Source organism: Loxodonta africana, chromosome 27 (genome assembly GCF_030014295.1).
Source record: "Loxodonta africana isolate mLoxAfr1 chromosome 27, mLoxAfr1.hap2, whole genome shotgun sequence".
NCBI lineage: Eukaryota > Metazoa > Chordata > Mammalia > Proboscidea > Elephantidae > Loxodonta > Loxodonta africana.
The window spans coordinates 38,832,732-38,857,346 of record NC_087368.1 but is presented as its reverse complement, the minus strand read 5'-3'; the positions used below and the strand labels follow the sequence as shown (position 1 = coordinate 38,857,346).

The 24,615-nt window shown below is 45.3% G+C and overlaps 1 protein-coding gene across 3 annotated transcripts in view; it reads right to left on the bottom strand.

The window, feature by feature from the left end:
• Positions 1-24,615, bottom strand: part of MYRIP (myosin VIIA and Rab interacting protein) — a 296,021-nt gene that overhangs the window by 14,448 nt on the left and 256,958 nt on the right. For 2 of the 3 annotated variants that reach the window (XM_003415694.4, XM_010595491.3), the window contains one exon: positions 7,239-7,433. The exons of the other annotated variant lie outside the window; for it this stretch is intronic. In XM_003415694.4, coding sequence (XP_003415742.2) covers positions 7,239-7,433 — 195 coding nt within the window. The remainder of the gene's footprint in view (positions 1-7,238; positions 7,434-24,615) is intronic. 3 annotated transcript variants of the gene reach the window in all.

Here is a 24,615-nt window from a genome sequence, read left to right as displayed (position 1 = left end):
TTTTCCTGCCCTCTGAGGGCTGAGAGCCACCTGAGTAACCATGACCACATCCACGGGTTCTAGTGCCACTTCCCCTCCTGTGCTGTGGGGCTTGTATGAGAGCCTTGAGAAAGAGGACAAATGTCCTGTGCCAGGTCCTAGATTCTGTGGCAGAGCCCGGCTCCCCATGAGCCAGTTCCATTGTGTCTACTGGGTTGTGTACTGTGGACAAACATTTGGTGTTGCCTAGAGCTATGCGGTAGAGCTAAAAGAACTGGGACAGTCTCTCCGCTGCCTCCAAAGGTGGCGATCAGGGGTACAGCAGGCTGCTTCTGTCATTTAGCAAAGATGAGAATGAGGCTGTCTTCAGAAGGAAGTCGGGAGGGAGAGGAAGCCGACTTATCCCTCCCACTCACAACCTTGTATACCCACCCGGTATTCTACCCCAGGTCTGAGAATGGTCATGCCACTTGTTCTCCATTGACCCAGGCCCACTTTCCACCTTTTCTTCCCTACTCTGTTCCCTGTGAATCTGGTCTGTATGAATTTCATCACCAGAACCCCCTTGCTGTCTGGATTCGGTGTGGCCAATGGGAGGCAGCAACAGGAGATCAAAGGCAGGAGAAGACAGAAGATAGAGTATTTGTTCCTTTGCTCTCTCCCTGCGTGGGCACCAGGGTTCTGATGGTGGCTCTACTCCCATGATTGTGGCTCCTGCTGGGTGGCCCTCTTCCAGGCTCCTGCTCTTCCTGGGCTCTGGTGCTACCCCCTAGGGCTGGTAACGGCTTCCTGCTATTACTACTCTCTGGCACTGCAGCGTCCCTTATTAACCTTGCCTGCCAACGAACCAACCAACCAGCCGCTGCTATTGAGTCAACTCCAACCCACTGCAACCCCATGTGTGTTAGGGTAGGACTGTGCTCCATAGGGTTTTTCATGGCTGGTTTTTCAGAAATAGATTGCCAGGTCTTTCTTCCAAGGTGCCTCTGGGTGGACTCAAACTTCCAGGGACTTCTTAACCTTACCTACACCTCAGCCTCCAATTGCACCAGTTGCAGTTGATTCCAACTCACCTTAGCCTACACCTCAGTAATCAGTCCCTTCATGAAACAGTCTGAGCCCCACAGGTACAAGACAGCTCTGTTTCACAGCAAGAGCTTAAAATTCCCAGAGACCCAGACACTGATTCCGTCTGTAGAACTGAGCCCCCATTATGCATGGCTTGCCTCTAGCCTCGATGGGGGCTGGGATTGGCCCAGGTACTTGCTGCCTTTAGGGGAGACAAGAGCTGATTTCAAGGTGCTCACGCCAAGTGGCAGGTGAGAAGTGCCAAAGCTGAGAGACAGAGGGAATTCTCAAATTCCCACACCCTCTGCAAAAAGAAAAAAAAAAAAAATTATTTTTTTTCTGCTAATTAGTGGATTAACGAAGCGGTTTATGAAAACAGAAGATCAGTATATGAATGTAACATTTCTTTATCTTGCGTAGCTCTGAAACCTTCAGAAGCATTTTTGGAGGTGAACATTCTCAATCAATGTTCTCTTTTATCTCACAGTCGTGGTCTATGGTACCTAATGTTCAGAGGGTGAGAATAAGTGTCATCATTTCTATTTCTGACAGTCCCTAGGTTTCCTGCACAAAGGAGAAAGGCAGCCAAGCAGTGAAGGAGAGCTCTTTACAACACAGACCAACAAAAGGCACGCTTTAATTAAATCAGCTGCCACCAGAGCCCCACCCTTCTCTCACAGTTCATCTGGACTTGCCTCGCTCTGTGAATTTGTAAATGAAAGAGAGGAAGAGAAAAGTCTTTCTTTTCTGACTCAAAAAGCCCATTGAATTCAAGGCCCTAGGAATACAGACTGAGTTCCTTCTGAGGTTAAATTGGAAAAGGTGGGGCTGGGGCAGGGATGGAGGAGGGAGCAGGCAGTTAACCCTTTGGGAACAGGAGAGGCAGGAGAGGCTGGCCAGGGGAGCAGAAAAGTACAACACCCTGGCCTTTCGGCCCCACATCCCTGCTGGGGCTTCTGACCTCTGGAATAGGTGGGTAGGTAGATGTGTTTAGAACTGAAAGTGTTATTGAACCCAAGCAAAGAAACAGAATTTACAGTAAAAAAAAAAAAAAAAAAAAACAGTAAAAGGACCTTATAAAATGAAAACCCCAACAAGGCCACCGCGTTTTTCAATTTGCTCCTGGAGGCAGAAAACACAAGATGTCTGCTTTGTTACGTGTGCTAGCAGCACTGACCACTGTCATTTAAATCTGAGCGTTTCACTCAGGAGCTTATGTTGTAAGCTTTTTGATACCATACTTTGTAAAAAATGCACTCTTATCCTGAATCATATCTTACTTTAACCTTTGAATTCCGTTGTCCAGGATTAGGGCCATCTTTGGATCATCAGGAGTCCCTGGGTGAATCAAATGCCTAAGCGCTTGACTACTAACTGAAAGGTTGGCCGTCTGAACCCAGGCAGAGAAGCCTTGGAAGAAACGGCTGGCGATCTGCTTCTGAAAGCTCACAGCCTTGAAAACGCTACGGAGCACCATTCTATTCCACATGCATTGGGTCTCCATGAGCCGGAATCAACTCAATGGCAACTGTTTTTTGTTTGTTTGTTTTTCGGCCATCAATGTTGAAAGAGCTGCGTTACACACACATTTAAAGAACAGAAATCCTGTACATCAGAAGTAAAACATTTCTTCTTTTAAAAGGGGCTGTATTCATCTGATGTAACCATGTAAACATTCGCTGAAGGACTCCTTTGTGTCAGGCCCTGGGTCAAGGGCTGGGGCTGCAGAGATGAAAGAGAAGGAGCCCGGTTCTGCAGGGATGTAGACACCTGTTGCAGGAGCTCTCAACCTGGAGGTGATTTTGCACTCCTGTGACCCTAATACTCCCCAACATGTTTTCTCCTTTTTCAAACAGGTGACTGACAGCTTGACATAACTAATGTCATGATGAACCTGTAAGTTTTTCTCTTTCCTCTGCCAGCCTTCTCCTTCACGCACCTTTGTTAATGACTTTGTTTTGATCTAATTAATGCTAATAACTTTGTTTTGTGCTATCTAGCCACCTGTGCCTTCAACCCCCCCCCCATGGAGATTAGAGCCCAAGGTGTCTGACAGGTATATCTTCACCCTGATAAGGAGATGTCCAGCATGTATCTCTTTAGTCTGATAAACAGTCTTTTGTCACTATCTTGTAATGAATAACTCCTCTGGCCATGCCGTCCGTGGGCTACAAAGACACTTGTAACCCTTGTAAAAATTCTATATAAGCTCTAACGTAAAACTGCTCCTTGAGACTCCATAGAGATAGTCTGTGTTGCTGTCGGGTTTCCGGTGGTGTGCATCTCCTGAATAAACCTTCTCACTCTTTCTGAATTGGAGCCTGTTTCATTGGCTCAACTGCTCCAGGGCTGGGACCCTAATGGGCTTCCCTGTCTGCAGGTGGTGCAAATGGTTAACATGTTTGCTGCTAAACTAAAGGTTGGAGGTTCAAGTGCACCAACCCCAGAGGAAAGGCCTGGTGATCTACTTTCGAAAAATTAGCTATGGGATCCCCTATGGAGCACAGTTCAACTCTAATGCACATGGGGTCACCATGAATCAGAATCAACTCCATGGGCACTGGTCAGTCCCTGTCCCCAGGAAACATCTGACAATGTCTGGAGGATTTCTGATTGTCATGACCTGAGGGGTGCTACTGGCATCTAGTGGGTAGAGGCCAGAGATGCTGCTAAACACCCTACAATGGACAGGATAGTCCCTGCAACAAAGAGTTATCCAGTCCAAAACATCTACAGTGTTGACGCCGAGACGAGTGAACAGAAAGGAGAGCGTGTGAGGTAGGTGGTCAGACAGAGACATGTTTAAGTTTTATGGAATCCCAAGGGAGAGGGTCTTCAACTGCTTAAGCAAAAGAAATACTGACATTTTCACCGTGAGTCATCTTGATTTTTGTTGTTGTTTCAACTTTTAGCACAATGTACCTCCAATAATAGTTCCTGATTTCTGTGAACAGCAAGCTATGCTGCCATCATCAGAATACCTCAAAATTAGGGCTGACTCTGTTGGTCTGGAAGGTTGGAATCACCTGGCTCCATCTGTCAGCAGCTTTATGGGCAGAACTTTGCCAACTGGTGATGTTGACTCTGGTTCTAAAGCTCTCTTAGTGCCACTACTGGTATGTAGTATTGGAAAATTCTCATTGGTAATTTATGAAAATACTCAACAATGTACACATAAGATTCTATTATTTTCTTTCCTCACAACTCGGAAGGATAGGTCCATTACCAGCAGACACGTCTGTTAAGCCAAACACTTGCATACACCTCTTCAATGGAGAAACGAGGGCTTCCCCCCAACTCTGAAGTTACCAGTCAGGACAGCATCCTCTCTGCCCTCTCATCCATGCCTCCTCCTGGCCAGATTCTTACTGGGCAGCCAAGACGTTTTTCTTTGAATGAAAGGGAAACAACAAAATTCCTTAACATAAACAACCGTGTCTGCAAACACCTTTTGAGTCTAAACTACATGAAATTGAATTTTAAGAAGAATAAATGTAAGCACTACTTTTTTTTAAAGTAAAATCTGCAAAAACTGGAACGTGTGTAAGGTGGAAACCTGTCAGAGAAGGAATACTCAAATATTTTCCACTAAACAGAAAGCGGAAGAAAAGCGGTGACTGCACCCTGTCAAAGGCAGAAAACTTCTGAGTCCCAGAAAAACAAGGCTGTCCCTTGGAGTTCTGGCTTTCACAGGCTTCACTGTACATTAATTTGATTTTGCTTTCCAAGATGTATACGTTTCCATTGGGAACCAGCTGAGTTGGCTGATGGCCTTTAACCTTCCTGAAATGTCCGCATCTGGGTTTTCTGGGAGGGTAGGTTTGAAACAGGTCTTGAGCGCCTTCCTCTGCACCATTTTCCTCCTTCTCCAGAAAACTTGGTAGATTCTACCTCCTTTCCCTGTGGCCTGACTCTCAGACAAAAACCCAAATCAAACCAAACACACTGCCATCAAGTCTGACTCATGGCAACCCCATGTGTGACAGAGTAGAACTGCCCCACAAGGTTTTCTTGGCTGCTTTACAGAACCAAATCCTCAGGCCTTTCTTCGGTGGCACTGCTGGGTGGGATCGAACTGCCAGCCTTTAGGTTAGGAGCCAAGTGTAAACCTTTAGTGCCGCCAAGGAGACTCTCAGACAGGCTTCCTTGAAGCAATAAAGGCCCAGCTCCACGGAAGGCCCAGCAGCCAGGGTCAGGGGGCTCAGAAAGGGCATCAAGCAAAACCAGGGCTGAACAAGGCACGTGAGGCTTTGGAACCACCCTGCCCACACCTCAGGGAAAACGGACGGTTTCTAGGCACGCGTAACCACCAACAGGGCTTATTTTATTTCCTTTCTTTCCCAAGTATCATTTTCTTGAGAGCAGCAGATGCAGACCTGTTACAGGATGAGAGGAGCTGGGAATGTTTCTGCTGTTGTCCAGGTCAGACCCGTTTTCAACAACTCACTCTTTACTGTGTTTCAGTGGGGTTGTGTTAGGAGTTGGGTGATGAGATGTCTGTCGAATGCTAATGAGAACATCTAAGGTTCACTGCGCACTGATTTTGTGCCTGGCATTGTGCGAAATGCTTTACATGCAAAGAAGAAATACACTTTTAAATATACTTGATGTTAGGTATTCCCTCTTGATCAGCTGTACCCAGTAGCCGTGCTAGTTAGCATCCTTGTAGGGAGAGCGGGTAGGGATGTGGGGGAGGAGATGAGTACTGGCAGAGTCTGAGGTTTAAATGTGGTCACAAGGCAATGCAGTAGGCTCTTACTCAGTTCCCAGAGGGCCTGGACAGTTCTGGGGCTGGGGTGTGGAAGCCTCAGGAGAGAGGTGATGGCTTCCTCCTGCTAAGTGCAGGTGGAGGCTTGGAGACTCATTGGAAACATAAAAGAGATGCGACTGTGTTGGTATTGTACATCAGCAAAGCAGGGCAGGCCAGTTTAAGTAATCTATGTTCTCTGTGCAACCACGCTCATTCTCTGTAGCAGCACTGGCAAGGCTCAGCTTATATCCCTTGGATCCCTTTCACCATTCTACATACTGCCTCCCCTCACCAAGCTTCAGTTCGCTTTTGCTACAAACAGCTCAGATCCATACTGAGGACCACCTTTGCCTACTGGAGACACTTTGCATGCATGCAAGAGAGACTGAAGTGTCTGCTGGCTATAGGGAGGGCCAGTTCCCTGGTCTCAAATCAGGAAACTCTGAGATGCAACTTTTACTCCAGAGCTCCCTGGGGGACCAGGCTGAAGCTACACTTGGGCTAAGATCACACTCTTGCTTGGCTTCTTCCCCTTGCCTGATATTCCCCCTCCCTTACAGTCTTTGAGGCCTAAGGGGCACCTGACCCAAGCCATGGTGTTTTCAATTGCCTCATACGCATGCGACAGCTGGACAGTGAATAAGGAAGACCAAAGAAGAATTGATGCCTTTGAATTTCGGTGCTGGCGAAGAATATTGAACATACCATGGACTTTTGGAAGAACAAATCTATCTTAGAAGAAGTACAGCCAGAATGCTCCTTAGAAGCAAGGATGACAAGACTTTGTCTTATGTACTTTGGGCATGTAATCAGGAAGGACCAGTCCCTGGAGAAAGACATCATGCTTGATAAAGCAGAAGGTCAGGGAAAAGAGGAAGACCATCAATGAGATAGACTGACACAGTGGCTGTAACAACAGGATCAAACATAGAAACAAATGTGAGGATGGCGCAGGATCAGGCAGCGTTTCATTCTGTCGTACATAGGGTCGCTATGCGCTGGAACTGACTTGATGACACCTAAGAACAACAACTTTCTAGTCTCCCCAGGAGGAGGTCTCAAATAAAACTGTTGTTGTTGTTGGGTGCTGTGGAGTAGATTCCAGCTCATGGTGACCTCATGTGTGCAGCGTAGAGCGCTCCATAGGGTTTTCAAGGCTGTGATCTTTTGAGGCAGATCACCAGGCCTATCTTTCGAGTCACCTCTGGGTGGGTTCTAACTGCCAACTTCTTGGCCAGTAGCTGAGAGCTTAACCATTTAGGCCACTACATACGCTAAATCTACATCTCAGGGTCTGTTTCTGGGGAAACCAACTTAAGATCCTTTTTGAGAATGGTGGTGTGTGTGTGTCCTTGCAGCCTCTGTGACGAGCTACAACTTCCCCAGCTTGTTTGCACACATTCACCCTAGTCAGTGCACACTCCCCCACTCCACCCCTTACATTTTCTTCCAGGGAAGTCAGCTGCTCATCCAGTCTCACTTGGTCTGTCCCAAGAGGAAACGTCCCCTTCACCCTGTCAGGAGGGACTGGTGGGAACTCCTGGGGCCCTGTAGACTCTGCTATCAACTCCTCTGTGGCGTTGATGACTTTCAGGACTTCTGTGGAGATGTTGCAGAGAGAAACGGCAGAATACTTCTGTTTGATCCAATAACAGAAGGGGACAGAAGACAAGAACAGCACATTAACAAGGACATGGAAATTATACGTCATCATGGTGCTCGTCATCATAACACACACAAACACTGATGTGCTGAAGACTGAGAAGATCAACAATCTACACGGTAGGAGGGAACTTGGAAGAGGTCTGATTTGCCTAGGCCTATCTCCTGTGACTCAGTGAAGTTTTTCACATCCTTACAGACAGAGGAACGGGAGCTCAGTGGGAACCAGTGTGACCACTGATAGTTTTACAGCTGGTACCTCATTAACCAGATAATAGTCTATTCCCTCAACACAACTTCATTCACAGATTCTGTCAAAATATGGTAGTTTGGTGCAGTAGATAGCTTTTTTCCTTTTCTTGTGGCAAATATATATGTAAAAAATTGTTTGCCATTCCAACATCCATGTGTACAATCCAATGACGTTAGTTACATTTATCATGTTGTTCAACCATTTCCACTATCCTTTTCCAAAATTTCCCATCACTTCTAAAAGAGGCCCAGTATCCAATGGATAGTTTTGTGGACTGGGAGTTGGAGACCTGGGCTCTATATCTGGCCCGAACCTCATTTAGTCATGGGACCTTGGAAAAGTTACTTCTCATTTCTGGAGCTCAGTTTTATCACATGTTCAATAAGAGTGTTAGAAAAAATTTTCTCTGCAGTCTCTTGGGAGGCACTGTGTGTTAGCTTACAAACACTATTCTCAACCCAGTCTCCCTTGCTTTCGTCTGCCATAAAGGATGAGCAGATAAATACTCTGTTTCCTAGTCCCCCTTGCAAGTAGCAGGTAGCCATGGGGCGTAGTTTTGACCAGTGAGCCCCAAGAGGAAGCTTATTGTGGGGGTTTCTAGAGAAGCTTTTGTTTTCCTGATTGGGGTAAGGAATGCAGCTGATGCCACCCTTGCCCACTTCTTTTTGCCTTGAACACAGACGTGCAGCTATGAGCCAGTGAGAGTGAGGATGAATGCCAAGACTAAGATGGAGCAGAAAGAGCCGAGGGCCAGATAGCACTCCATCAGCTGAACCACTGTGAGTCTCCACTATCCTTTGTATATCTTGCTACATGAGAAAAATAAACTCCTGTTTGTTGAAGCCACTGTTGGCCAGGTTTTCTGTTACTTGCAGCTGAATATTTTCCTTACACAGATCACATCCAGCTTTTACATTCATGGTTCAAAATGACAGTCAGCTCAGGTTTGGGCCAAGGTCGTTAATGGAGCAGAGGCACTTAAAACAAAGAATTATCTGCACCTCAGAGTAGGTATGGACATACCACACCAAAGCAATAAATTGGGGATCAGTGTTTGGCAGTCATTGTTTCCATCTGTAAATGATTTTGTTTATTTCATCACAGAGATTGTAAATTAGAAGTCAAATATTGCCCATAAGCATGTTTTTTTTGACCAGTAAAATGCGGTAAGAAAACTTGGAATTTTAATGCCTTTGGTGGGGTATGTCCTTCTAAGGTACCTATCTGACTCATATCCTGGCCAAAATACTAATGATGCCTATGGCTTAATTTTGCAAAGTTTGTTCCTCTGAGTGGGTTCTACTGCAGGTTTTGTCTCACCAGAAGGGGTTTTAAATAACCCTTCCACTTCACTAGGGAATCAGAAGGGAGGATGTGGCAAAGGGATGAGTTAGTGGCTGAGTCCACAGTCTAGAAGCCGACTCTGGGCTTCCACATGGAGGAACATGATTTGTCAGCCCATCCTTGGGTTAGGGCACATATGCTGAGAGGGCTCTTCTTTAGACTGTCTTTTCCATATTAGCTGCTTAACTGACCCAACAGACATGATCTTTTTGATCCAAGAGACTTTACTACATATCAAAAAAGTTGGGTCCTGGGTGTCAGGCGAGTTGGATGAAGGGAAGGTGATGTAGACCCACTAGAATAACAGCAGTGTCCAAGGGAGCAGCCAGAGCCAACTCTTCACCTTTGGAAAAGCCCGAAGGGGCTGTCCCTCCACTCTCCAGGACCCTGTAACTTGGTATGGCTGATTCTGGGGACAAATTGGGCTCAAAATGACTTTAGGATGAACCAGATATCACTGTTCGCTTAAGTCCATTTTAGAAAAGGAAACTTTGTACATATGAAAGCATATTTGTTACCCTCCTCTTAGTAAATAAAGCATGTATTTAGAAAGTCTGGCTCTTATTTGATAGAAGAGGTGCTTTTGTATGGATTTTCGCAAGAAAGACATATGACTAAAGGGTTCAGGAAAAAGGGTTACACGAAAGCACTATGGAAGAGAAGGTATGAAAATTCACACAAAGCTCCAATCAGTCCAGGGTCATTAATGGGCCAAGGGCAATAAGGGGAAAGACTTAAGTGCTTAAACAGGAAGAATTATCTGCATCCTGACTCCAGCTGAACATATAACATCAAAGAAGTTGGACATCACTGTTGCTTGGCCGCCATTGTTCCATTCCATCTGCAAACAGCCTTGTATATTCAATCACAGGAGTTGCAAGCTGGAAGACAAACACTGCCCATAAACCCCAAAAACCCACTGCTGTCAAGTCGATTCTGACTCATTGAGACTCTATAGGACAGAGCAGAACTGCCCCACTGATTTCCAAGGAACAACTGGTGGATTCAAACTGCTGACCTTTTCGTTAGCAGCCAAGCTCTTAACCACTTCGCCACCAGGGCTTTTGTGAGATATGTACTTCCTAGTTTTCTACTTTCTCTCCCATGTATTCACCATATTTCACTGAGGGCCTATGGTGTGCCGGGGAGGCCCCCTAATCCCCGAGCACTTAGCTGCTAACCAAAAGGTTGAAGGTTCGGTCCTCCCAGAAGCACTTTAGAAGAAAGGGCTGGAAATCTACTTCTGAAAAATCTGCCACTGAAAACCCCACGGAGCACAGATCTCCTCTGACACACACAGGGTCACCCTTCCATGGCAACTGGTCTGGGTGTTTTGTTTTTATAGTGTTCCAGGGTCTGTCTGCTCCAGGTGCTGGGAGAAAGCAGGGAACTACATGAATGAAGTCCCTGCCTTCAAGGCACACCTTTGGCCCTGCCCCAGCCACCTGGCACTTTGACACACTTTCCTGGCCCCTGAAGGCATCCATAGCAGGTGAGCTGAGGAGAGCACCACAGCTTCACCTGGAAGGTATGCGTTCTGGTTAAAGACCTGGACCCCTTCAGGAGGGAACTTGTCCCTCACTGGAGGAAGTGACTAAGAGAAAGTGGACAAAATCTGTTTTGTTGGTGTCCCAGTGTTGCCCTCTACTTAAAAACACAAACAATTTCCTACTTAGGGAATCAAGTGTTTCTTGTCTGTTATACAGGCGTGGGTGTGTGCTCGGACAGTGTACGCCCTGGAGGTTAGGATAACTCGGATTTAACTAGCAGTATGACACCATACAGGGCACTCAGCCTCTCCCTGTCCCTGAGTTTACTCCTTGGCCCAATAAAAGATTTAGAGGAGGTGATCCATCACAGGGTAACACTGGCTTATCATATAAAATGTCCTTTTCTGCCCAGCCTAGACTTAAAAGTAGACAGTACCTTCTAAAGCTACGTTAAATAAAACTCTAATTAGCACTGGACAGAGTTTTGTTCAGATCAAAAGCTGGTGGAGATTCAGGGATGGCTGGTGGGGAGCCCTGTGTGTGGGAGAAATGAAAAGCTATAGAATCCTTTCTGCTTCTGTTGCTTACAGCCCCAGCGGGAAAAGCTGAACAGCACAAAGAAAGTGTGATTCGAGAGCCCAGAGGGAGCATGCCATTACAGGTGCTGACATGATTCCTGAAATTAATTAGATGATGGATCAAGTGTGATAGCTTCATGGCAGCAAATACGGTAGCTGTGAAAGCATGCAGAAAATCAGCTGACAGATAGACCAGGAGGCCATCGTGGAACAGGAAGGTTGGTCTCAAAGACACGTTTTTTGGCCACGGGATCAAAAGTGATGGAATGAAGATGGCCAGAAAACCCATGTAATAAAATTCAACCTTCTAGTGATCAAGGAAATGCAAATTAAATAAGAAATTTATTAAGTGCCAGATACATAGATGATTCCCTTTAAAAAGGCCAAGTGTATGCCAATATTGGATTCCCTGGATGGTGCAAATGGTCAATGTTATTGGCTGCTAACTGAAAGGCTGGAGGTTTGAGTCCACCCAGGGGCAGCCTACTTCCAAAAGAATCAGCCATTGAAAACCCTATGGGCCACAGCTAAAGAGCTGAAACACTTGCTCAAGCAGGGCAGAGGCCCAGAGAAGGGCCTGTTGGCTGGCACGTGAAGAAGCTTGCAGGCACAGCCAAGAAGAAGCTGAGAGCTGTCTTGGTTGCAAGCTGTCCTGACTGAAGAACTATATCCTTTCTCCTAAGTTGTATCCTGTTACTTCCAAGTTGATCCTGTTCCCAAGTGGTAGCCTGTTACTTCCCTAATAAACCACACAACTGTGGGGAAAAAAAGAAAACCCTATGGAGCACAGCTCCATCTGACACACATGGGGTTGCTATGAGTGGAGCCAACTCTGTAGCAACGGTAATGCCAATATTATCTACTGCAGGTGGGGCATGCCCTTCACTTCACGGTTGGTCCACCGGGATGTGGTGTTTGCTCTGACGCACCCACATTCTCCCATCTGGCTGCTCAGTGACGGGTGGTCACCTCTGAGAGCTTGAGTGTCCACCTTTAGGGTTCAAATGCCACAGCCCATGTGGAACATCAAATCTTTAATGTCAACATCACAAACACCAGGGCCCAAATAAACAGCCCATGCCTTGGGGTGCGGAATGTGATGGGAAGTATTCTAGTGTTGACCACTCACAACAGAACTGTGTCCTCAGAGGGACAGAAAGGCCAGGTGCTCTGACTCCTGCCGGCCAAAGGCCAGTTCCGTCAATCACTCATCAATGAGGTAGTGAGATGACATCGACTGTAATAAAGACTCACACTTCCTGTCTGACTCATAATTGGCAACAGGACCACTGCAGACCTTTAAGAAGGTGACTCGCCACTCCAAGGTTGGGGCCCAGCCACGGTGGCTATTTCAGTGAACTCAAGAAAGAAAACGACCATGTCAGGACCCATGTCCTACACTGCAGCTATGTGTGTTTTCTCTCCAGGGACTGCAGGGCAGAGAAAGACTTCCTTCCTTTTTGTCTCACTGCCCACAACTTGAGTCTTAGCAATCTCTCTATCCTAACCCTGCACACGTTCTCTGCATAGAACACATGCGGCTACAGACAGAAATGCTTCCTCCATTCACTATGTCCTATAAACTGTTTCCCAAAGACTTACAGGATACGAGGTGCTACCAAGAGGAGATTCTGAACCTGCAGACTTCTGATGAAGAAAACATTTTCATCTTAAACGCTAGATATACCTGCTTATTAGCAATCCTTGCAAATTCCCCTGAGGTTTTTCCAGTGTTATCATTCATCCTAAAGCTTCGTGTTGGACAAAGAAATGTTAAACTCGTTTTGACTTAATAAAGGGGAATGTTCTTTACAAGAACACCTCCAGCCTGTGAACATGTGGGCAGTTCAAGCATACTCTGAACATTGGACTCCTAGCTTAAGAGAAAGAACCACTTTGGAATCCAAGAGGACTGATTCCACCCCAGTTCAACCCTTGAGCATGGACATGCACGTGTGTTTGTTGGTCTCAGCTGAGCCAAAGCTGAGATTCAGTGTCTGGCTGTGTGTTGTGATTAACTTGGACTGCCCCAGAGGGCCCAGGTAAATATTATGTGACTTGATACAGTGTTGGAAAAGAAGCTTCGAGGATTACATGATGTTGGCAGAAGAGAGAGACAAGGATTTTGGTAGCTCTACCTTGGGGACTGTATCAACACCTTTAACAAGGGCAAAAAGGCAAAAAGATAGAAGCAGCTCAAGGGGCATTGACATCAGGGTTTCTGTGAGACATAGAAGCTAGCTGCAGCTTCAGGGCCTGTGGGGCCATCTGTGACTCAACAGGGTCACTTCGGCAGTGTCTTGCAAAGGGTCTCCTTACTCATCAGGTACAGCAGACACAGGGCCTATGGGCCATCATAGTTTTAGGTGCCCAAGAAAATGTTTTAATTTCTTTAAAAATCAGAAACCACCACCCATCTGTCAGTTTGTCATGCTGTAATGGCTTGCATATTGGTATGCTGCTGAAAGCTATGTCAACAGTTATTTCAAATACCAGCAGGGTCACCTATGGTGAACAGGTTTCAGCAGAACTTCTAGACTAAGACAGAGTAGGAAGAAAGGCCTGGAGATCTCCTTCTGAAAATTAGCCAATGAAAACCTCCTGGGTTACAACAGAATATTATCTGATATAGGGCTGTAAGGTGAGTCACAACAATGGACTCAAACATACCAATGATCTTGGAGATGTGGCAGGACTGGGCAACATTTCGTTCTGTTGTACATATGGTGTCCATAAAAGCAGCAGTCGAGAAATCAAGTGATGTATTGCATTGAGAAAATCTGACACAAAAGACCTCTTTAAAGTTTTAAAAAGCAAAGATATCACTTTGATAACTAAGGTGTGCCTGACCCAAACCATGGTCTTTCCAATAGCCTCATATACATGTGAAATCTGGACAATGAAAAAGGAAGACAAAAGAAGAATCGATGCATTTGAACTGTGGTGTTGGCAAAGAAATCTGAATGTACTATGGACTTCCAGAAGAATGAACAAATCAGTCTTAAAAGAAATACAACCAGAATGACCCTTAGAAGACTTTGACTCACTCACTTTGGACATGCCATTGGGAAAAACCAATTGCCGGGAAAGGACATCGCGGTTGGTAAAGTAGAGGGTCAGGGGAAAGGAAGGAAACCCTCCATAGATGGACTGAGACAATAACCACAACAATGGACCCAAACACACCAATGATCATGAAGGCGGCAGAGCACAAGGCAATGTTTCATTCTCTTATACATCAAGCTGCCGTGACTTGGAGCTGATTCCACAGCCACCAATAACAACAAAATCCGAAAACAAACAAGACAACACTAGCAGGCTGGAGAACACGCCCTAATATATAACATTACTACATTCGTCTTTATACCAACATGACTGTAAAACATGTTTTAAGATTTTTTTTCGGGAGGAAGGGACCCATGAAGACAAAAGTGCCTGAGCCCATAAAGGTCATCAAGTAGCCCTCTCTGTAAGAAGGCACCTGGGGCAGCCCCAGCTCCCATGATGGATCTGGGCAGCAGCTCTCTGGTGAGGTTCATCCTCCAGGGGCTGTGATGGCCCCAGACATTGGTGAGGTCCCTGGACGGCCTCTACAAGAGGGCTGTTTATGAGTACGAAGACCCTCTCCCTTACCCCTAAGGTTTCAAGTTGGGGACTGATGCTAATGCCATCTCTTGTTTCGGATGCACAGGCCCACAAGGCCTGGGAAATTCCCTTTACACTGTCTGTGTGACTTTCAATAAATAACTTTATCTCTTCGAGTGTCAGCTGCGAAAGGGAGATAACACCGCCTAGCTCAAGGGTTTCTGAGAAGATTAAAGTAGACAGCACGGGTTAAATTCCCACACAATGTCTGGGCCCAGAGTTGTTGGCCCTCCCCAAACCCCTCCAACTTGCCCTGTAGGCTGTGTCCTGGCTCAAGGTGGTGATGGCCTGTCATCATGTTCAGTGCTCCTGAAATATTTCTCCTTGCCTACTTGGTGTTCTAAAAAATGCTTTTTACTACCCCAAAACAAAACAAAACAAAAAAAACTTTAACTTTGCTGTGAACTCTGCTTCCCAGTTTTAATGACAGTAACAAGAAAGAGACAAAGGACCCTGTGTTTCTTTTTTACAGGAGCAGACTAAACTATGCATACCGATACATAATATAAGAACGTTGTTGCCTAGCTGGGAAACTGAACAAACCCAGCCCTCAGACATCAGCTGTTTCCCATCATCAACTTCATTCAATTTAACGCAAGCCCTTGGGAAGCATCCCGTCTATGACAGGCAGTACACTGGGCCTTGTGAGGGATGCAGAGATGAGGAAGCCATGGTCCCTGTCCCTAGAGAGCCTTGGCCTGGGGAGATGGGCAGGAAGGCACCAGCAGGTAGCAGAAGAGAGCCCCACCCTGCACTGTAGCAGTAGGCTGTGGACTACAGAGGGGACAACCACGTTCTGCTAAGCACGTGACTTTAGGTTTAGGTCTTGGAGCACAAGGAGAATGCTGAGAACCAGAGAAGATGCAGAAAGGGTCATTGAGGGTAAAGGATACAAGGAGAAAGGCCTTGGAGGTGTGACAGCACGGTGTGCAAAAAGCATGGCCCTACAGCCCAGGGCACACAGTGGGAGACAGATGGACCAGGGAGGCAGGAGCAGGGTCTTAAGAGTGCCCTAATTCTGGGCCTGGGATTTTCGGTTTAGTACTGCTGGCAGTGAGGCACCACTGCAGGTTCTTGTTGCTGTTATCAAAAGCTGTCATTTGCTGAGAGCTTACTATGTGCCAGGATGTAGGCAGGCAATGCATTTGTGTGGCCTCATTTACCTCTGGGCTCTGAAACTTGCTCTAAGACTCTGAAACTTGCTCTTGAACTTAGGGTAGCTAAAGTGAAAGGAAGATATGATCATGTAAAAGAGCTGTACAGAAGATTTCAAAGGACGGCTCAAGGAGACAAAGTATTATAATGAAATGCACAAAGTCCTGGAGTTAGAAAACCAAAAGGGAAGAACCAAAAAAACAAACCTGTTGCCATCGAGTTGATTCCGACTCATAGCAACCCTATAGGACAGAGTAGAACTGCCCCATAGGGTTTCCAAGGAGTGCCTGGTGGATTGGAACTGCTGACCTTTTGGTTAGCAGACGTAGCTCTTAACCACTATGCCACCAGGGTTTCCTCTAAAGCGAAGAACATGCTTGGCATTTCTCAAGCTGAAAGAACTGAAGAAAATACTCAAGCCTCGAGTTGCAGTATTGAAGGAGTCTACTGGGAAAATACTCAACGATGCAGGAAACATCAAAAGAGGATGGAATACACAGAGTCACTATACCAAAAAGAACTGGTCGACATTCAACCACTTAAGAAGGTAGCATATGATCAAGAACTGATGGTACTGAAGGAAAAAGTCCAAGCCGCACTGAAAATATTGGTGGAAAAAAAGGCTCCAGGGACTGACAAAATGCCAATTGAGATGTTTCGACAAATGGATGCAGCGCTGCAGGTGTTCACATGTCTATGCCAAGAAATTTGGGAGACAGCTACCTGGCCAACTGACTGCAAGAGATCTATATTTGTGCCCATTTGGAAGAAAGTGATCCAACAGAATGCAGAAATGATCAAACGATATCATTAATATCACACACAAGTAAAATCTTGCTGAAGATGATTCAGAAGCAGTTGCAGCCGTGCACTGACAGGCAACTGCCCGGAATTCAAGCTGGATTCAGACGAGGATGTGGAATGAGGGATATTGTTACTGCTGTCAGATGGATCTTGGCTGAAAGCAAAGAACACAAGAAAGATGTTTACCTGTGGTTCACTGACTTTGCAAAGGCATGCGACTATGTGGATCATAACAAAGTATGAATAACATTGCAAAGAATGGGAATTCCAGAACACGTAATTGTGTTCATGAGGAACCTACACATGGACCAAGAGGCAGTCGTTTGAACAGAACAAGAGGACACTGCATGGTTTAAAGTCAGGAAAGGGTTGTAACCCTTCACCATGTTTATTCAATCTGTATGTTAAGCAAATTATCCCAGAAGCTGGACTATGTGAAGAATAGGGCATCAGGATTGGAGAAAGCCTCATTAACAACCTGCGATATGCAGATGACACAACCTGGATTGCTAAAAGTGAAGAGGACTTGAAGCGCTGACTGATGAAGATTAAAGACTACAGCCTTCAGTATGGATTACACCTCAACATAAAACACAAATCCTGACAACTGGAACAATAGGCAATATCACAATAAACGAAGAAAATATTGAAGTTGTAAAGGATTTCACTTTACTTGGATCCACAATCATTACCTGTCATGGACTGAATTGTGCCCCCCAAAATAATGTGTGTCAACTTGGCTAGTCCATGATTCCCAATATTGTGTGACTCTCTACCATTTTGTCATCTAATGTGATTTTCCTATGTGTTGTAAATCTGATCTCCATGATGTTAATAAAGTGGGATTTGCAGCAATTATGTTAATGAGGCAGGACTCAATCTACAAGATTAGGTTGTGTTTTAAATCCATCTCTTTTGAGATATAAAAGAAAGAAGTGAACAGTGAGACATGGGGGCCTCATACCACCAAGAAACAAGAGCCAGGAAAATAGTGCGTCCTTTGGATCCAGACAGTGCCTGCGCTGAGAAGTTCCTCGACTGGGAAAGATTGATGACAAGGACCTTCCCCCAGAGCCCCAGAGAAGGAAAGCCTTCCCCTGTTCCTGGCACCCTGAATTCAGAATTCTAGCCTCCTAAACTGGGAGAGAATAAATTTCTCTTTGTTACAGCCATCCACCTGTGGTATTTCTGCTATAGCGGCACTAGATGACTAAGACAACACCCATGGAAGCGGCAGTTAAGAAATCAAATGATGCATTGCATTGGCAAATCTGCTGCAAGAGACCTCTTTCAAGTTTTAAAAAGCAAAGATGTGACCTTGAAGACTAAGGTACGCCTGACCCAAGCCATGGTATTTTCAATCAGCTCATATGCATGTGAAAGATGGCCAATGAATAAGGAAGATGGAAGAATTGACGCCTTTGAACTATGGTGTTGGCAAAGAGTATTTGAATAAACCATGGACTGCCAGAAGAATGAACAAATCTATCTTCGGAGAATGCTCCTCAGAAGCAAGGATGTCGAGACTACTTTGTCTCACATGCTTTGCACATATCAGGAGGGATCAGTCCCTGGAGAAGGAGATCGTACTTGGTAAACCAGATCAGTGAAAAAGAGGGAGACTTTCAATGAGATCGATTGACACAGTGGCTGCAACAATGGGCTCAAGCGTAGCAACAATTGTGAGGATGGAGTGGTACGTGGCAGTGTTTAATTCTGTTGTGCATGGGGCGCTGTAAGTCAGAACCGACTGTGGCACCTAGTAACAACAACAGTAATTTACCTCTCATCACCACTCTGTGATGGAGGCACTGTGACCTCATTTTACAGATGAGGAACTGAGGCCTTGAGAGGTAGCGCGATGTGTCCTCAGGGAGCAGGGATTTGCATCCAGATCCGTCTAGTTTCAGTCCAGGTCCTGAATGTGCTCACCCGAGAGGCTAATGCTTCAGAAAGGTGATTCTGGCCACCCTAGGAGGAACAGGGTGGTGCAGCGGTTAAGTGCTACGGCTGCTAACCAAGAGGTCGGCAGTTTGAATCAGCCAGGTGCTCCTTGGAAACTCTATGGGGCAGTTCTACTCTGTCCTGCAGGGTCGCTATGAGTCGGAATTGACTTGACGGCAGTGGGTTAGGAGGAACAGATTTAGGGATGGAGAAAACTGGAGACAGAGAGAAAGTGTAGGAGACTGTTAACCTCAGCTCAAACCAAAGGCCTTCAGTGGCACCACAGTAGTGGGGGTAAAAGGTGCAAGGTGCAATATTCTGAGATGGTAACTGAGAAAACGCTGTGGTTTAGAGTGAAGAGGAGAGAGATGGCAAGACGCTGCTGTGCCTTCTGGCTGGGGGATCTGCAAGAAACTTATTAGAGGATCAGGAGGGAAAGGAGGCTTATGAAACATGGAAAAAAGTCATATTTCAAAGCCTCTTTTCTCATAACTTGAGTCTGAGTCATTACAAATGCCAAAATGGAATAAACTCCAAGTCATTTGTTTAGTCTTTATTTTAAATCCATTATTTCCAATGTCAAATTTCCTGCGTGGGTGTTGGGTCGGGGCACAATTTTCATAGTTGGCTTTAGTAAAAATGAGAAATTGGTGAATATGTGGGGCCTTCCAGTACTCCTTATAGCCCTGTGCTAATGGGGAGCAGTGGACATCCATTCCACTCCGGGTAACAGAAAAAATGTTACCAGAAGTGGAATGATTGAATCATGTTCCCCCAGAATATGTGTCAGCTTGTTTAGGCCGTGAGTCCCAGTATTGTGTGTTTGTCCTCCATTTTGTGATTTCCCTATGTGTTATAAATCATAATCTCTGCCTGTGGTTAAAGAGGATTAGGGTGGGACGTAACACCCTTGCTCAGGTCACATCCCTGATCCAATATAAAAGGATTTTCCCTGGGGTGTGGCCTGCACCGCCTTTTATTTTACAAGAGATAAAACGAAACGGAAGCAAGTGGAGAGTTGGGGACCCCATACCACCAAGAAAGCAGCACTGGGAGCAGAGCGTGTCCTTTGGACCTGGTGTTCCTGCACAGAGAAGCTCCTAGTCCAGGGGAAGATTGATGAGAACGACCTTCCTCCAGAGACGACAGAGAGAGAAAGCCTTCCCCTGGGGATGATGCCCTGAATTTGGACTTCAAGCCTACTAGACTGTGAGGAAATAAATTTCTCTTTGTTAAAGCCATCCACTTGTGGTATTTCTGTTATAGCAGCATGAGCTGACTAAGACAAGGGGTCTTCTAAAGACACGTTAGAACACAAAGGGTGGCTCTCATGGAGGAATTACAGGCAGAAGAGAAAGGCCTTTCAATAGCTCAGTGAATATGGGACAACAATTTCTCCCCTTGCCGAATGCTGTTCCTGGAAGACTCCTTCAAGGAGCAAAACAAAGAGCAAAGGAAGGAGGTGAGCCCATAGTTAATGTGGGTCCACTTGTGCCAAGCACGTTTCAGGCTTCGCATTGTTTCATTTAGCCCTCACAACAACCATGCACGGCTGATATTTTAATTCTGCCTTCAGAGACGAAGATGTAGAGCTGAGATTTCAGCCCACAGACTCTGGGATCCAAGGTCCATGTTCCTTCCTGCATTTCACACCACCTGTCCCACGTGCCTAATTCCCTGGATCCAAAGGACTGTAGACAGAAATGGTGGAACAGAAGTTAAGTCGACAATCAGACCAATAAACAAGACATTGAAAAGTGCAGGGCGAAAATACAGAGAGCCCTCGGGCCATTCTGCAGCTCCCACCAGTTGGCATCAACTGGAAAAAAACCATAGATTCGGCACACCGTAGACCAAGCATGAAGTTCCTAGGCACTGCAAATAGGTAACATGCTTGGCTGCTAACCGAAAGATTGGAGGTTCGAGTCCACCCAGATGTGCTCTGGAAGAAGAACCTGGCAATCTCCTTCCAAAAAATCAGTCACTGACAGTTTTGCTTTCATACACGTAGGGTCACTATGTGCCAGAGTCGACTCAATGGCAACTGGTTAGCCGGCTAGACCAAGCCACCGTGACAGAGCCGGGAGATGACTGAGGAACAAGCACTGTCTGGGCCTTCCAGAGTCCACTTAGGATGGAGCGTCCAGGGATGATCAGCGCAAAAAAGAATGTGCTTCGTAAGAAAATCTGTTCTAAGTGTAATCCAGACTTTAGAGACCCTCTTACTAGTTTTCTGTCCCCATATTACAGATACCATCTTGGCTTTATGAAATGCTTCCATCAAACTACCAGAACAAGCAAGCAAATTTTTCTAAATGCCCTGATTTTATGTATTTTTCTGCTTTTCACTGGTAAGAAAAGACTCCATATGTCCTCCTAAATAGTTGACAGGAATCTGCTAGGAAAATCCAATGCAAATATGTGTCAGTTCTCACAAAACAGAAGGCACTCCGGCGATGCATCTAAAGCCCGTCAAAATACATTTTCCATGAACAGACTCAGGCCATGACAAATGATCCCATGAAAGACAGTGGCTCAGAATTACGGAAAGAAATTGGAGCATGAACCTAATAAATTAGCATATGTAATAAACTGAAACAATTAAACAGAAGCTATATAGTGACCTCTAGGAGGGTTGAGTTCTTAAATTACCCAAGTATTGATGGATGGCCAAGGACATTTATGGAAGAAACAAGATTTTCTTTTTTTTAAATGATGACTATAGAAATGAATTTTTAAAAACATTACTATCTGCAGTTTAGTTCCAGAATTAAACCAAATGATCTATGTGTTTCCCTAAAGTCATTTTCTTGCCCTTCCTTGGTTAGGTCCACTGTTGTTTGATGTATGCCACCTAAGTGTGGCCAATTCAGGATCTGTCCAGAGCATGATGGGGAGGTGGAGATGGGGGCCGTTACCTTTGATCAAAAGTCACCCTGACATGTGTAAAGGAGGCAGGAGTTCTTTTCCCGGAGGAAAAGGTGATCGTGGTCTTCAACTTTTTTATGTTGTTTTTTCTTAAGAAAGAAATTCCTGATACGGTCAGAAGCATTTCTCTACTGTTGGCAGTGCCAGGGCACCATCGGGCCATGTGCTCGGCTCTGAAGAAGCCCAAAGAGACATGAAGTCATTGTCCAAGTTCACTTGGAAAGAGGTGATGCATGGCAGCCAGAGTGATCTTGCTAAAAGTATAGTCCTCCTTGTTACTTTCTCACTTAAATCTTTCCAGGGGCTTCCTATCTCACCCAGAATAAAACCCAGAAGTTCTCTGCGTGGCCCACAAGGCTTTGCTTGCTCTGGCTCCTGCCCTTACTGCTCCCATCATGCTCTAGCCACCCCAGCTCTTTATCTGTTCTGAAACTTATCAAGGTCATTTCCAGCTTATGGCTTTGCATGTGTTCCTCTTCCAGGAAAGGCCTTCTTTAGGTATCTGCCTGACTTTCCTCTTCTTGTCCTTCAGGTCTCAGCCCAAAAGATATCTCATCAGAGAGGTCGTGACCATCCAGGACTCCTCATCCTTCCAAAACGCTCCCACCACTACCTTGCTGAATCTTCTTCTTAGCTCTTATCCCTATTTGAAATTTCCACCTTTTTGTGTTTACATGTTTATCCATTGTCTTCTCCCATAGAAGGTAAGCTCCATGAAAGCCGAGAACTGTCCTCTTGTATGACTAGTGTATTGCTGCTCTCAGCACACCTCAATAAATGTTTGTTGAATGAATGTTGAATGAACTGGGATTCTGTGATAGGCCACCCTCCAAATGCATTACTTCCAGTGATCTTTTCAGTTGGTTTTATTGTTTTAATTCAGAAATAAAAAGTCAGTAATATACCACAGTAATTTTGTTTTCTGCTATCCAGTACTAGTGATTTTAATTTCTTTTCTTATTGTATTGATGAGGATTCCAGAACAATGTTGAATATAAAGTAACAGGAGGTATCCTGTCTTCTTCCTGTCATTCATAGGGTCTATGATGGGCTTCAAGGGGTCTGTGAACTCTTCAGTTCTATGCCCAAAATTTTCATTCTTTACACTTTTATGGAGAGAAGGTTCATAGCTTTCTTGAAATTCCTAAAGGGGTCTTTACCCTTCTGTTTTAGGCCGGGTTCTCTAGAGAAGCAAAACGAGTGAGTGAGTGAGTGAGTGAGTGAGTGAGTGAGTGAGTGAGTGAGTGAGTGAGTGGAGAGAGAGGGAGAGAGAGATTTATATTAAGGAAATGGCTCACTTGGTTGTAGAGGCTGGAGAGTCCCAAGTCTGTGGTTCGGCTGGAGGCTTCTGACCCACATAGCTGCAGGGGCTGACGAACCAAAGATTGGCAGGTAAGCTGCTGCTCAAGTCCCAAGAACTGCAGGTCAGTTGAACAGGAGCCAGATGCAGGATCCAGAGCAGAGCAAAAGCCAGCAAGCTTTGCCAAAAAGTTATTATATATATATTGGATGCGGACCACACCCCCAAGGAAACTCCCTTTCAACTGACTGGCTGCTCATAGCAGATCTCATCATGGATGTGATGACTTCGTTACATAACTGCCAAACTACATCGTAACTGCCAAACCACTGAGAATCAAGCCTAGCCAAGCTGACACACAGCCTTAACCATGATGCCCTCAAAAGGCTAATCAATGTTGTTGTTAGGTGCCACTGAGTTGGTTCTGACTCATAGTGACCACATGTACTGCAGAACAAAACAATGCCTGGTCTGGAGCCATCCTTACAATCATTTTGAGCCCATTGTTGCAGCTACCGTGTCAGTCCATCTCTTTGAGGGTCTTTCTCTTTTTCACTGACCCTCTACTTTACCAAGCATGATGTCACTCTCCAGTGACTGGCCCCTGCTGGTAACATGTCCCAAGTATGTAACACGAAGCCTTGCCATCCTCCCTTCTAAAGAGCATTCAGGCTGTACATCTTCCAAGACAGGTCTGTTCTTTTCTTCTGGCAGTCTACAGTATATTCAATATTGTTCACAAACAGCACAATTCGAAGGCATCAATTCTTCTTCAGTCTTCCTTATTCATTTTCCAGCTTTTGCATGCATATGAGCCGACTGAAAAGCCCATGGCTTGGGTCAGGCACGCCTTAGTCCTCAAAGTGACTTCTTTGCTTTTTAACACTTTAAAGAGGTCTTTTGCAGCAGATTTTCCCAGTGCAATATGTCATTTGATTTCTTGACTGCTACTTCTATGGGCATTGATTGTGGATCCAAGTAAAATGAAATCACTGGCTACTTCAATATTTTTTCCATTTATCGTGCTGCTTATTGGCCCAGTTGTGAGGATTTTTGCTTTCTCTATGTTGAAGTGTAGTCCATACTGAAGGCTGCAGTCTTTGATCTTCCTCAGTGTTTCAAGTCCTCTTTGTTTTCAGATATGCAGATATGCTCATCTGCATATTGCAGATTGTTAAAGAGTCTTCCTCCAATCTTGATGCCTCCTTCTTCATATAGTCCAGCTTCTTGGATTATGTGCTCAGCATACAGACTAAGTGTGGTTAAAGGATACAACTCTGATGCACACCTTTTCTGATTTAAAACTGCTCAGTATCCCCTTGTTCTGTTTGAATGACTGCCTCTTGGTCTATGTGCAGGTTCCGTGTGAGCACAGTTAAGTGTTCTAGAATTCTCATTGTTCGCTATCTTATCCACAGTTTGTTACGATCCACGCAGTTACATGCCTTTGAGTAGTCAATAAAATGCAGGTAAACATCTTTCTGGTATTCTCTGCTTTCAGCCAAGATCCATATGACATCAGCAATGATATTCCTCATTCCATGTCCTCTTCTGAATCTGGCTTGGATTTCTGGCAGTTCCCTGTTGATGTATTGCTGCAATTGTTTTTGAATTATCTTCAGTAAAATTTCACTTGCGTGTGATATTAATAATATCGTTTGATAATGTCTGCATTCTGTTGGATCACCTTCCTTTGGAATGGGCAAAGATATGGA